Source organism: Rhyacophila brunnea, unplaced genomic scaffold (genome assembly GCF_057557595.1).
Source record: "Rhyacophila brunnea isolate RB1 unplaced genomic scaffold, BYU_Rbru_1.0 scaffold_4, whole genome shotgun sequence".
Classification (NCBI taxonomy): domain Eukaryota; kingdom Metazoa; phylum Arthropoda; class Insecta; order Trichoptera; family Rhyacophilidae; genus Rhyacophila; species Rhyacophila brunnea.
Window position 1 is genome coordinate 52,123,831 of NW_028233068.1, and position 15,821 is coordinate 52,139,651.

General features: G+C 35.4%; 1 protein-coding gene across 1 annotated transcript in view; it reads left to right on the top strand.

The window, feature by feature from the left end:
* The window catches only part of LOC147067502 (uncharacterized), a 39,465-nt gene that overhangs the window by 9,295 nt on the left and 14,349 nt on the right, over nucleotides 1-15,821 (top strand). Inside the window, exons 4-10 of the mRNA XM_085953890.1 lie at nucleotides 1,237-1,338; nucleotides 3,904-4,072; nucleotides 5,934-5,987; nucleotides 9,808-9,933; nucleotides 11,686-11,760; nucleotides 14,605-14,763; nucleotides 15,587-15,734. Of these exons, the coding sequence (XP_085810016.1) occupies nucleotides 1,237-1,338; nucleotides 3,904-4,072; nucleotides 5,934-5,987; nucleotides 9,808-9,933; nucleotides 11,686-11,760; nucleotides 14,605-14,763; nucleotides 15,587-15,734 (833 nt within the window). The remainder of the gene's footprint in view (nucleotides 1-1,236; nucleotides 1,339-3,903; nucleotides 4,073-5,933; nucleotides 5,988-9,807; nucleotides 9,934-11,685; nucleotides 11,761-14,604; nucleotides 14,764-15,586; nucleotides 15,735-15,821) is intronic.

Consider the following 15,821-nt stretch of genomic DNA (forward strand, 5'->3'; position numbering starts at 1 on the left):
ATAAACCCGCTTATGGCACACATCCGGTTAACCGGAAAAATTGTACCTTCATCAGGGAATAACTCTGTGAGCGAAAGAAAGAGGCCGATGAATCTTAAATATTGAAAAATGAGTTAAACGTGGAAAATAAAACGTAATACACATAATATGCACACATGAGAAGTCGTCGAGTCGAATCAATACCTTACTAAATTCTATACAAAAACATTTGAGTTCCCATACAAAATGATCTAAAAATCTTCTTTTGGCTGTCCTGAAAAGTAGCAATTTAAAACGTAATAGCGCCTGCACACATGCATGGATTCACTGGCAGCGATAGTGAGTATTTTCATCTATTGTGACAATAACTGTTTACACGTAAAAGTGCTGACTGTCTCTCCATTTCATTCTTTAAGAGTGAGCGAGACACGATGTTGTCATATGTTTATGGTACTATTTATAACTATTTTACAGGTAGTGAAAATCGGTCAACCCGAAAATTCATTTGTAGTTCGTTTTTCGGCAGGTTCGCTACTATGTTCTACTGCGCAGGCGCAAATCGAAAAAATCCTACTGTCGCATGAAAATTCAAAACTTTCCAAACTTTTTTGATTCATGCATGCAATCTTGCCAACTGCAGGATGTTTACCCATACATTTTTTTATTATGGCTGCTACGATAATATTTACTGTCAACAGAAAATCCATGCACATGTAAAGGGGGTACAATGTCTTCTTCATTTCGCACACAGAACTTATGCTGACGCAGTTTTAGGATGCTGAATCTTCTCTCTTCTTAGTCGTACACACATGGCTGAGGATCTTGACCACATTTGAATTTCGTCATCCTTTGAGAGACCAAGACTTTCCATCCTTCTCGATCTTCCGCTTCTCTCAGGGCAGAATGGATGGTGCTCCCAGTCAGCTCTTTCACTTGGTCGCTCTAGCGCGCAGACGCTCTTCCTCTGCATTACCTTCTCTGGAGGCCACCCAAAACCACCAGTCTCCAGGTTGTCCGGTCTGCGCCTGACAATATGTCCAAAAAACTGCAGAATTCTTCTCAGACATATTGTCGAGAGCCGTTCCTTTATTTGCAGTCTCTGGATGATTGACTGGTTCGTCCTGTGCTCTGTCCAAGAAATACGAATCATTCGAACGTGAACGTTCTAATCAATTTATTTTCGACAACATGTCAGTTGTGGCATACTATAATACTCAATGTTTTTTTATTGTGTAATCATGATATGTTCCGTTGCAGGCATGCTATAACGATTGCGAAGAAGGAGTTCGTAGATCAAAAATATATAAGAAGAAAGAATATTGTGGAAGAATGGGAAGTATACAATATAAGTGTTGCACGGTAAGTGAGAAATTCACAAATAATTTAGTGATACAAAACAGATGACATACAGTCAAACTTGGTTATTACGATTATGGAAATAGCGAGATCTCTGATGTAATCAGGAAACATTCATTGACATTTTAGTTTATGATTTTCTCCACACATTTATTCATTTTTATAACAAGCTTTTCAGGTATACCGAGCAAAACTGTTAATGTGTCGATCGTTTAAAAACAACATTTTCGACCCTAAGCAATAAAATCTGGCCGGGCAGTTAACTAGACCGATGCCGCCGGGATCAGATTACGTTTATGACACTAGTTAAGTTTCTAAGTACATACTTGGTGTTTTCGCCGACAACATTGAAAAAGTATCCACGCATTTGGTTGGAATTGCATGTAAAAAATCCAAGCTTTGTAAAGTCAGTAGGTACCTACCAGCTACCAGCGCCGGCAGCTCAGCACTTCATTACAATAAACAACTTCTTTTGTAGTTTATGAATGCCATGCTTGTTTCAGGGATTTTTACGATGGTTTTCAGATTTTTTATGTTCTATGCTTAAATAGAATGTGGCGCGAAAAATGTTATATAACGATATAACGAGTAATGCTTATAACGAGCAAATTCAGTTGGTCCCATCTTCCTCGTAATAACCAAGTTCGACTGTATTATGATTTGAATAGCATTAAATGAATAGTTATAAGAATTTTAATCGTAACATTGAAATATATTCCATGGGTATTAATGGTGGCAATGTATTGTATCAGACAGTAGCGAGGGGTAGAGGTAGGCTGTTAAGATTCGATATAATAAATGCGCACTAAACTTTGTCAGTCATACTTATTTGTTTTCATTGAACTAAGAATACAATGTTAAGATGATACTGGTTAGTTTTTAAAATTCAATAAAACCCTGCCCGACCAATCCGTAATAGTTTAAGTGTACTATGGACGATCCGACAAAATAGCGCACACTTCCGATCATGCTTATTTGTTTTCGTTTAATTAAGAATACATATTATTACATATGGTGATAGTTAGATTTTTTTAAATTTATTAAGCCCTGCCTAACCAATCTAGTGTCCATAAAAAATATTCTTCTATCTATAAAATATCTAAAATTATGTACGGTTTAATTGCATAATTTTAGAATGTTTTATTAATTATTATCTACTATACTTTTTTTAGTTATATTCTTAAATTATTATAGTCTTAAACTAATATTCTTTAAACCGTGTCCGATCCTAATAAGATAATATGGACCTCCACAGAGTGGAGGTTTGTCTTTTTACGAGAAATGGATGTTAGCCACTTGCTCAACCCATTAGGTCCATACTCTGACGCAAACACAAATTGAAAAACAATCTGTGTATTTGCCAGACCCAGTATTCGAACCTGGGACTATCGACGTTGTAGGCCGACACTTAAGCCGCGTGGCCATCGTGGGCGTAATATAATAGACTAAAAACAAATAAGTTTGACTGACAAAGCTTAGAATGCACTATTTATGTCGGATCTTAACAGTCTACCTCACTCCTCAATATTCACTGGTAGCAGAATGTTTTTGACAGATTTGTCCTCCTTCAAACAGTAAAAACATTATAAAATTAATACTATCAACAAAAACAGAAATATTTTAATAATGCTTCATTTGAGAACAGAATATTGAAGAAAAAAAATTATGTACCTACCTATATAAGAATTTACAATTACATAATATTTAACTTTGAAGTTTATTCACTCGTGATCTCGTGATCCTAAAAAGATCGTGACTAGGCGATGCGCGGATTGTGCAAATGTCGCGAGCCGAATGAAATATAATTTGTCATAAAAATTCAACATGCGTCCATTTAATGTATTATTTATTGTTATATTACTAATAATAATAGTATATTCATTGATATGTATTCTTTTTTAAGTACATACGTAAAGTTTTTTAGTCATCTTTACACGATTTAAGAATATTATCATCTGACACCATGACAAAACAAATCGTCGTGCAATTACCTTGACGGTCGGTCTCCGATTGGCGAGTACTGCGAAATTTCGTTCCACATACTGTTCAAAATTATTTGCCGTTTCACGTATGTACACTCTTAACTCGGTTATATTTGTAGCGGTCAATGACTTCGGGCCTTATCAGCATTATTTCAACAGTGAAAGAATTAGCAACTCATTTAACTATCGCACAATCGTCGCATCTACAGTCAGCATATCTAATCTAAGTATAAATAATCTAAGTCCGATCAGTAAGCTTTGTGTCAGTCGCTCCGCACAACATTCTATTCCACCGAGCTCGGACCTCGGAATAGTATCATAAGTATTGTAACGCTCTTGTAATATACTCTTGTACCGACTTTTTACGCTGCAAATAAAACTCGCTCCTCCATCCATCGAAGCAACCACCAAATCTCGACTTCTCATCTCTCTTCCTGACGACTCTCCATCTACACCTCCTGGTATCCCCAATAACAGCTGTCTCGTCCCTCAACAATGAAACCTGCCAAAATATTAGTTAAATTATTTTTAATTATCAATTGTTACTAACATTTTACACTAATTGTTTACCCTTTATTACCTACAGGCAACACTGCAGCCCCGAGAATCTGTGATCCCGGAAATTTCAATTAATGTAGATACGACATCCCAGAAACCTCAACCTCGTAGTTTATTTGACTATAACATTCTAAACACACGTAAACCAATAAAGGAAAAAACTACCATCATTAGTATAGAAGATCATTATTCCGATGGTAAATAGTATCTCAAGTTAAACAATTTTATTACACTACTATAAGACAAATTAATTTATAGCATGTCACTTGCCGAAATGAATATTCTATCTCTCTCTCCTTTATGGTGAGAGCATCTATCTATAAATAGTAAAATCGCGTCCACGTCCATAAATGTAATAGCGCCTGTACACGTTGTCACCTCCGGAAGGATGGGGGGGGCGTAGGGCGGGCTGGACCCACGAGGGATGATGCAATGTCTACGTTAGGTTAGCTGGCTTCTCCTTTCGGGGACATGCGGGTTTTATTGACAACACGGAGAATACAGCGACTAAGACACAATATTTTTTAAAATTAAATAATTCACGAAGGCCGACGCGACGCGAGAGAGAACAACGAATCGATCTCCCTCGCAATCTCACTCGAAGTGACCGGGCGATATCTTGCGCATGCGTCGGAGCATGCTGGCTGAACCATCTGTCACTGCGCACCCCAGAAATAGATTCGACTGCGCAGGTGACGCCATATTGAGTCGATGCATGATTTGACATATTTTTTTCGAAATAACGATATTGCTTACGGGCTAGAAATTTCTGTATCGTAGTCGATCTGATCATGTCTGCATGAATCCGCCCAATGACGATTCAGGCCTCATGGCCTTGGATCCTCTGAGGATGCCATGGTTTAGGCGGTATCAACGTGCATGGATTTACTTGCAGCAATAGTGTGTATTTTAAACTATCACGATAATAACTGCTTACTATCTCATTCTTCAAGAGTAGGCTAGACGCTATGTTGTCATTTTATAGTACTATTTGACAGGTCGTGAAAACCGGTTAACTTCAAAATGAGTGGGTGGTGTAGTTCGTTTTTTTACCGGTAGGCTTACCACTATCGTTCTACTGCACAGGTGCAGATATGGAACAAATCCCAACTGTCGGGTGAAAATTCAGAAGCTTCTGAACTTCTATGATGCATGCATGCAATCTTGAAACTTGCATGATAATAATGTTTACATGTGCATTTTCTTGTACGCTCGGAAGCTTCTGAATTTTCATGCGACAGTTGGGATTTTTTGGATCTGCGCCTGCTCAGTAAAACGATAGTGACGAACCAGCCACTAAAAAAATTAACTACACTGAACATTTATAATTCATGCATGCAATCTTGCAACTTACATGATAACAATGTTTACATGCTCATTTTCTTGTTCGCTCGGAAGCTTCTGAATTTTCATGCGACAGTTGGGATTTTTTGGATCTGCGCCTGCGCAGTAAAACGATAGTGACGAACCAGCCACTAAAAAAATGAACTACACTGAACTTTTATAATTCATGCATGCAATCTTGCAACTTACATAATAATAATGTTTACATGTGCATTTTCTTGTTCGCTCATCTGAATTTTCATGCGACAGTTGGGATTTTTTCAATCTGCGCCTGCGCAGTAGAACGATAGTGGTGAACCTGCCGGTAAAAAAATGAACTACACCACTTAGACTCACTTTGAGGTTAACCGATTTTTACGACCTGTCAAATAGTACCTACCATAAAATGACACCATTGCATCTCGCTTACTCTTGAATAATGAGATTGGAGAGACAGTTAGCACTTTTACGTGTAAATAGTTATTGTCACGATAGTTTAAAATACGCACTATTGCTGGCCAGTAAATCCATGCAATTGTACAGGCGCTATTATGATAAACAACCCGTGGAGGGAAAGCAACATGATATTCGTGTTTGCGAAGTGACAAGCAATATTGTGGGTGGAAAGTTTGCAGTTAGTTGTATTTAATATTATTTGATAAATTTTATTACAAAAGGTCTTTCAGTTTTACATTATCAATAAACAACTTTTATAATGAAATAATTATGTTTTAGAATCAAATGACAATGACGAAGAAAACAACAGCAGTGAAGAGTATCTTGACAATGGTATGCACAAGTTTCAGTATCTCTAAATTATTTGTAAACTGTCTTCATAGAATTCAGGTTATCAAACAAACACTAAAAAAATAGCTACACATGCATTTCATCCACCATCTAACATATCAGTTAACATCCAAAAATTGTGATAAATATATCATATTTATCACTTTACGTATTCCAGCGCTCGAAATGGAAAACCGGACCGAACCGGAGCGCTCAACAATTTTCTGAAGATATTTACATAGTTATCAAATTTTATGTGTATTTTGTAAAAAACAAGTGTGTTCGATTTTCTATTAAGTATATATTCTAGCTCAGACAATCAAAATATTTTTTCCACAAGACGGAGCGATAATGTTACCGATTTCACAAACTGGAACGGCGCTCCGGTCCATTTCGAGCCCTGACGTATTCAGGCGGTTAATTATGTAAATAAGTTAACTGTCTGAACTGTCAAAAGGTGCTATCTTTTAACAGCCCCTTTCTTGACTGTGTTAACATGTAGAGCGAGACAGAGTACAATAAATACTCTCTCAGTAATCCGCCACCCCAAAAACCAGACAAGTGTCCAATTAGTGAAAGAGACAGATTATAGTGCACACCTACAAAATATGGTAAAAATTAAAACAGGTACCTATACATAAATAGTTTTTTTTGAGAAATTTGTACCAGCAAATTATGGTTTTATTTATAATCAAAATCAAGTAGGTATTTACTAAATTATACATATTTATAAACTAAATATTACACAGTAAATCACTTCACACAACCAGTTCAGTGAGGCAGATATTCTTGAATGGCTTAGGATTCCTGGCTTTCCCTATGACCAACAGCTTCATTTTGTGTGTCCCGGTTGCATTGGAGCACGGCATAATTATTGTGATGCGGTCCTTGGGCACTTTCCTCTCTGATACATTACTTTCTTCAAGATGAACGTATGTTTAACGAAGGAGAAGTTTCCAAAATAAACCCGTCTCATTTGCGTTGTATACTTGTACGCGGCGGACTACTGAATTTGACAACCGAATACCGACGAATTATAGAGCTCGATTTTGTGCTTCCAACTAGTAAAAATAACGGCGGATTATAGTAGTTGTCGGATAATCGAGCGGCGAATTACTGAGAGTGTACTGTACATCAATTTCACATATTGAGTATTGAAATGCAAGATCCGACTGTTTTGAAATATGATTGTCACGGCCACTGTATTAATTTATAGTTCCCCGAGAGCTGTCAAATATCGAATGGCTAGTAGCAGCTAGTAGTAACTAAATGTTTGTTTTACTTCAATTACATTTGATGCTGCAATCGCAATGCCATGACTAATAAAATTATTGGATTCGGCCGTGACGGCGAGCATGAACATACCCAAATTTGACCGATATATCGTCTCTGTTCTGGCAGAACACACTAACTGGAGAATACTAGTTTTGAGTAATTTGACTTTGAAGTTGTTAAAATGTTTGAAATAATGGTCTATCATGTGAGTTTATTAAGTAATCGTAAAAAGGATGACTTTAAAATAAAGACTGTTTATTTATTAAGAAGGTTTCCAGACGGTAAAGTTTGAAATAAGGAACATTTTGGTACTAACTCAATATGTCATTTTTTCGAATTAGTGTTTTCTGCCAGAATAGTGACGATATACACAAACCTAAATTTTCGGCGTATTATGAATTGGAGATAGGTAGCTGACGATAACTGCTTTGTGTATGGAATGCCTTCCATGTTAATTTCGACCAATGAACATAAAAGAAACGTGCTAAAGGGATAACCGTTAAGAATAGACCTGCATATTTCCACAAACTTTTGGGAAAATACAGTTATTTAACAAATTAGAAGCGCACTTCAAAGTTGGCCTGGGAGCCTCTCAGGAAGATCTTCTCGAGACAGAGAACGGCAGTTCAAAAGTCAGAAGGGGAAAGGGGATCATGGCTACTCCCTTGTATTTATTCCTTATATTTTTCAAACTGTTTTACTGATTGTGAATAGTGTTGCTCAATGCAGCGACTGTCGTGGTCAATGGTTAATAATAACTGAGGTAAAACATTCATTTACAATTTTAATATTACATGACATGAACATTGGTAGAAAGTGACATCTCATGGGATGCATTGCATAGAGACAGCAAATTTAGGAATAAATGCGAATGACTACTTTCGAGTGAACCTCTATTTTTATTAATCTAATGACAAATTTAACATAATAGCGCCTGTATACGTGCATGGATTTACTTGCACCAATAGTGTGTATTTTAAACTACCGCGATAATAACTAAAAACACTTAAAAGTGATAACTGTCTCTCCAATCTCATTCTTCAACCGTAAGCGAGATGCGATGTTGTCATTATATAGTACTATTTGACAGGTTCATACAGATTCCGACAGGTTCGTAGATAATCGGTAAACGTCAAAATATTCTGTGCAGTGTAGTTCGTATATCTCCCGGCAGGTTCACCACTATCGTTCTACTGCGCATGCACACTCTACCATGCATGTACAAATTATTTCGTGAAAATTCAGAAGCTTCTGAACTTTTTTCATCCATCCATACAATCTTGCAACTTGCACGATAATACATGTGCATTTTCTTATTATGGCCACAATAATTCCTTCAGCAGTAAATCCATGCACGTGTAAACGGGAAATAAACCTGTGATTGATTTCTGCAGTTAGCAACGTCAACTCTACATGCACTAGTTGTTGTGTTGGAACATGTGTTCGCAGACATGTTTTCATCACTAACACAGTCCTCACACAAAATATTGTAAAAGAAAGTTTCCTTTGCCAGATTTTAGTTTTGCTCGAATGCACGAAACCATCGCATGCACAATTCTTTGACTCATTTCTCGGAAGGCAAAGGTCAAGTGCGACTAATGTGAGCACGCAAATAAAATTTTACTCGAGCGGGATCACTATATCCGTCCCGTTCTATTGCGTAAAGTATTCAAAAAGAAGATAAGTATTTTAGTGTTTATCAATGACCACCTATGTGACGGGTCCTCTACATTTCTTAGTCTTTGACATGTTTCAACTTCCAACAAACATTGTCATTAGTCTCATAGTAATCCTTATTGTGAAAACTTCACAGTTCTCACAATATTTTTTAAACGGTAAAAATTTTCATGCCAAAAAACAGTGTTTTAATGAAAAATTCTATTTGTGTGTTTTGGGGGGGGGTGTAAATTTACCGCACCGGGTAACGGCCCATCATTAACGGCTGACACCAAATCTTGTTATGTTGCGTTGATGATCCGCACACACGATAGAAAAATTAGAGGGAACGTTGGTTAGAACCCTCAATTTTTTTAAGGTTCAGTTCCGGCTTTTGTTCAATTAAATGTAAAATCAGAATCTCAATTCCAGGGTTCAGTTCCAGTTCTATAAACCAATAATCTTTCCTACTATGTTATGGATACTTTCTTATACTTAATTTCAAAACCCAAAAAGTAGCCATCTACTATTTTTACTACAGTAGTGACCACAATTTGTAGCTATTCAATAAAATGAGTAAAAAACTATATTAGAATGTGTAATAACTTGTTAAGTACATAATAATTATTGTCTCCAGCTCTTGTGATGAATGACTAAAAATAATTTATCAATTGAACCTCTAAAACCCTATCATTTTAATGGGTTCAGGTTCAGGTGTGTGAGTTCTCAATACTCGGTTTCCTGGTCCAAAATAATTAAAGGGTTTACAAGGTTCCAAGATTCTGTTCCGGTTTCAATTACAGTTTTGGTTAAAATCAATCAATCAACTTGGTAAGCTAACTAATACTTTATTTGAGATGTTTATATTAATAGTTTGATCTAATCTAAGCAGATTTGACTACGCTGCCCACAACAACAGAGCAAGAAAACCTAAGTACTAGTACTACAACAACAGCAACGACAACAACAACAACAGAGAGACCAAAACCTAGTACCACTACAGAAGAAGAGAAATATGGTATTAAATCAAATCATTAATTGAATAATACGTCATCATCGGCTCTACAATCTGGTGTTTATCTCTTAAAGATTAACAGATTTTTGAAGTTATACTTTTTTTGGCGCATTTGGGAAATCAGATCAGAGTGTATTTTTGGCGTGTGACATGTAACACATAATTTATTTTTTCACACGAAAAAAAACCCCCTCGATTGGATTCAAACCACGATTGTTCGGTTATCAGCTGAACTCACTGCCTTTACACCACAGTATGATACTGCAATTGTGACGATTATACAGTATAATATTATAGTTTAGAATTGTTCCGTTGCCTAGGCAGTTAATTTATTATTGTCGGCCATTTGCAATTCCTTATGTAAACAAACTATTAAATGTCATAGTGACAGTTGTTACTTTAAAAATAAAAACAACTATAAATAATTATATAATTTAGTAATATAAGTTAAAGTGTATAGAAATAAACCAACGCTGTTCCAATAAGCGGTCCTTTTTCTTGAGTGTGTAATTTAACAAGATAATTAAGAGCTACTCGAAGAATCTAGTTTATCACAAGTTTTGTTTTTGTTTTGTTACGCCAAAGAATTATTACTTCGAACGCGCGTACATAAGTACACACACCGATTTTTTAAACCATAAACCGATGTTAGTAATTTTGTTGAACCTATTAAGTCCACGTTCTGTTTCCAAATATACATTGTAAACACAACATTCACGGTTTCAGAAGTGAATATTTTTCAATTTATTGTATGTGACCCACAAAATGCAAAACACTATATTACAAACAAACAGACTAATACGGAACAGGAGAAAAGCAAATTGTATTGATTAAGTACGAATGGTTTTTATATTAAACGAGCTTGAAAGTAAATCCGAGGATATACCAGATTTACCATATAAATTGAATCAACACTCAAGTAGATATAGTTTTTTACCATCCAATATATTTGTGTGATAAATTTCAAATGGAGATTGTAAATCTATCACCAATTTTCACCAATAAAAATAATGTATTTCAAATAATTAGTGTAAAAAAAATCATTGTCATAATCACAAACAGGCCCTTCACATGGCTAGGGCACGTATACCAGATGCCATCTGAGAGTGACACTCCGTAGCCTTGTGGCACAGCATCGAGGATTTTGTCACTTTGGCCAATCCTCCCTCACCGACAGTGATGCTAGAAAAGCAATCTACACTCACATTGTCGGAGGCGAGAGAAGTGATACGATCTTGTATTTGTTCCATGCTTCGATGCTGGAACAGGGTGCAGTAGTAGTATATATATATACTTAGACACTTAACTAGTGTCATAAACGTAATCCGATCCCGGCGGTATTGGTCTAGTTAACTGGCCAGTCGGATTTTATTGCTTAAGGTTGAAAATGTTGTTTTTAAACGATCGACATATTAACAGTTTTGCTCGGTATACCCAAGAAGTAGCTCGTTATAAAAGTGAATAAACGTATGGAGAAAATCATAAACTAAAATGTCAACGAATGTTTCTTCATTACATCCGAGATCTCGCTATTTCCGTGATCGTATCTAAGACTGTATTATTTTATCTTTATTATCTTCAAATAAATTTATTAAAATACAATATAAAAGTAGGTAGAGACCGACAAGTTTAACGTGAGGCTTTGCTGTATAGCGCGTGCTATGCAACGGAGCCTCACATAAAGCTTGTCGGTATCTACATCAGAATTATTAGTTACCTACTTAGATTAAAATGTTTTCTTTTTATTTAAACTAGATTGGGAGCCAATTGAAACAACTACAGCGAAACCCATCACCACTACACCTAAAGTTGTAAAAACGAGTACTAATGGTAAATATAAATTATAAACGATTTCAGTAATTCAATAAAACGTTGACATGACGTGTTACGGTGTTATATCAATGGCGAAGAGTGCCCTTTTGGAAGTAGATAAATATTAAGTGAACCAAAATAAATATAGGATAATCATATTTAGATAGTTTATCAATAGCAATCTTTGTTTGACATACATAATATGGACCCCCAGAATCACACCTACCTTAATTGAATTGAACGCTTTGTGGCCCAAGTCCTCAAATTGTTCAAATAAACCAAAATTAAAAACGGTTTTGTATAATACAATTATATGTCATATGTTCAGTTTTTAGGGTGGTTATACGTATTAACCACTGGGCAACTAGAACAAAAAATAGAAATTCAACACAGAATAATTACAAGATAAAAAGAACTTTTTATATACAACGTTTTAAATTTTCTGTTGAATCATATAAACTTGACTTGACTAGCTTAAACGATCAAAAAAATTTGTACTTGATAGAAATACTGAATAATGAAATGTCATTTCATATTGATTTCCATAGTAACGCATGTATATATTATTTAATAATTTAGTCGCTAGGACCCCCTAGCAACCAATAATGGTATCGAAATAACTTTTCATACAAAACAGAATTAACTGAAAATGAATTCAATTCTACTTAAAGATGACTAAAAGTATTTAAAAAATGCTTTGGCATCGTGTTCTGATATTCTAAAAGTTTCAAATGTCTAGCTAGTCGACAAGTTAGTTAAAAATCGATTGCAAGACTTGTACCGGACAAACAACCACCGTACAAATAAGAATACGACCTAAGAAAAACGTTGTAAAAAATAGCAAATAATTGTATATAATTTAACATATTATTATAAACTGAAAGGACTATTAATGAATTATATAATATACTTTATATTACGACTACATAATATAAACAATTCTTAGAAAGACTCACCAGACAATATTTTGATGTTTTAAATATAGTGTAATTATTTTGCTTGAAATCTCTTCATGTGACAGCACTCAAAATATCTAACTTCGGTACAATCATTTTGGTATAAATCTGTTGTAACTGTTTTTAGATCGTGAACTTTATTTGTAATACATAGATGACTGTATAGTTTATCATTATAAAAAATATGGCTACTCAAAACTAGATGGCAATGGCAGCACAAAAATAATAGCGGGTGGTTTCTCAGTGAAACCACTGGGCCACAAAGGGTTAAAAAAATATTGGTACTTACCTAATAAAGGGAACCCATAAAGGAATCCAGATTACAATATATGAATACGTGTATTAATTAAGGCGCTAAGTACCAAAAAAATAAAAACTGTCATTTTTATAGAAAAATGTTCTACATACCAACGCCAATAACTTCAACTATGGTGTAAGTGCCTCAAGAAAGTCAAAAAAATACAGCAATATAATTAAACCTGTCGACGTTGTAAGTCCGTCAACGTGTTTTATTTATAATGGTGTAAGTAGCACTGCAGTGGTCAACGGCATTCAATATAAAATAGCTGACGATGGTGTGTCGACACTTGCGAGTTCTTAATACCTAAAATTATAGAAGCTGCCGTGATTGCTTCGCATTGTAAAACCACATTTTTCAAAAGGTCTGCTTCATGAAATTTTACTGCAATGACTCGGTATTTTGTAACTACAGGCAATACTACTTTTTGATACTTAGAGCCTTAATCAATACACGTAACTATTCATTTGTTTCTAAGATGTTTTAAATTATCTAATATATAAAAATCAATATTTGTTTGCTCATTTTTTATGCGCTGCCATACCGTTCATCCAATTGCGATAAAACTTTGTCAACTTATTGCTTGCACTTGCGCGAAGGTTATAGGCTATATCTTACATATAAAAATGAATGTCTGTCTGTCTGTCCGTCCCGTATGCGTTCCTATACCATTCATCCAATTGCGATGAAACTTTTGTCAGTTGTTGTGCGTACACCTGCGAAGGTTTCTAAATTAGTATTATATAAAATACAAAGTTTGTTGTTTGTTTGTTCCATCCAATTTAGAATTTTTTACTGCATATTAATACTATTAATAACGTTTGCATATTTTGGATTCGATTTTAATCTAGTGTTCTTTTGTTTGACCTTTACTCCTATTAGAATTATTTTCATATTGCCATATTGTATTACACAGATATTTTAATATTAAAAAGATAATTACTTATTATTATTTTTTAAATATCTAAGATAAATGTATCCACGAAGCGACCCTATGCGAAGCCGGGTACTTCAGCTTGTATTGTATAAAATACAATAATAATATACTTATGTAGTGGTCAATGTCTTTGAATTGTGCTTTCTCAGCATTATTTCAACATTGTAATAATTAGCAAATCATTTAAGCTATAGCACAATTGTCGCATCTACAGTCAACATATTCTACATGCGTGTCGAAGTGCAATAATGTAGAGGCCAGCAAACTTCTCAATTGCAAACTTCATCATCAATGATAATGAATGCATATAATTAGCAGGCCATAGTTGATTAGTGGCTCAGTCTAAATACCTATTAGTATCAATCATCTGTCATCAATAGTCTGATCAGTAAACTTTTCGCTCCTATCCCAGGAATTCGGACCTTAGGACAATATCATATCATAAGTATTGTAACATAACGGTCTTGTACCTATTGTTTACGCTGCAAATAAAACTCGCTGTTGCATCCATCGCAGCAACCACCACCAAATGTTGACTTCTCATCACTTCTCCTGACGACTCTCCATCTACACCTCCTGGTCATCCCCAAACCCAGCGGTCTCGTCCTCCCACAACGAGACTACGCAAAACTTATAAACATACTAATATGATAATAATATGATATTTTCAGTGATTTTTACTGATCACACTACTACACCGTTACCAGCAATTATATCAAATCTGCCTCCGCCAATGTGCACCATGTTTGGAGGTAATCAGTGTGGCGATTACGCACGGCCAAATTGTGGTACTGGATATCTGAGTAATCCGGTCACCAACTTCTGCGATGGTAAGAATTGAGTTTTAATGTTTAATGTTAAATCAGACTGACATACACCTTCCCACAAACTAATACGACGATTGTTTGCAAATTTTTGCTGCTACATAAACCATACCCAGTGACGTCTCTGGGTAAAGTGCCGCTCCTAAGCAGTCTCAAATGGCTGCACCCAAATTATTTTGTCTCAATGTTTATAAAATATTATTTTAATGGATAAATGAATTGAAAATCAGATCCATCTTTCCACTAAAATTGAAAGTGAATAGTGGCCGTCAGCGCCGCTGGCAAAAAATTCTCGACTTCGCAGAATCTATTCTAAAAGGTTGTTTTATTCACATCAGTTTCTTAATTTGCGCATGACCTGCCTGCCCCCACGGCACCATAGCATACCTAAACTAGTATGGTTCGGTTTAGGCATGGTTTAATGGATATTTTTTTTAACTAACCAGCACCATATTCTGCAAATTGTATTCTTAGTTCAATGAAAACAAATAAGTATGACTGACAAAGTTTAATGTGATGCCTTTTATCTATTTAACAGCCTATTCAATATCCACCCCTTGCCATTGATGTTATAATACACGCAACACTTGCCAGTGTAATTTTTTTAAACTAATTGAAATCAAACGATTTTTTATCAAATATTATTTGTCGATACGATAAGATAAAATAAGTTGTGGAATACCCGCACTAGCCCTACGCCTTTTATATGTTTTTTTCTAGAGTAGTGTGGTGTTGTCTATAACAGTCCATCTCACAACGCCATTAAGTTCAAATTACATTGGCAGACACGTAGTATGGAATAATGTACCCTGTGTATCAATGCTTGCAGATATAAATGAATGTGTCCACAATACTCATGACTGCGCTAGGTATGGAGGAATGTTCGAGTGCGTTAACATGCCAGGCACTTACACGTGCCAAAAAAAGGTGCTAGCACCGTACTACAGTGGTGAGCCTAATGGGTGTCATGAGTCAAGGTATGTAATCACTAATCAATTTGTATATGTTACAAAAGCTGTTATGACTATACGATTAATGGGGCAAGTCATCTAATTAGGTGGCAA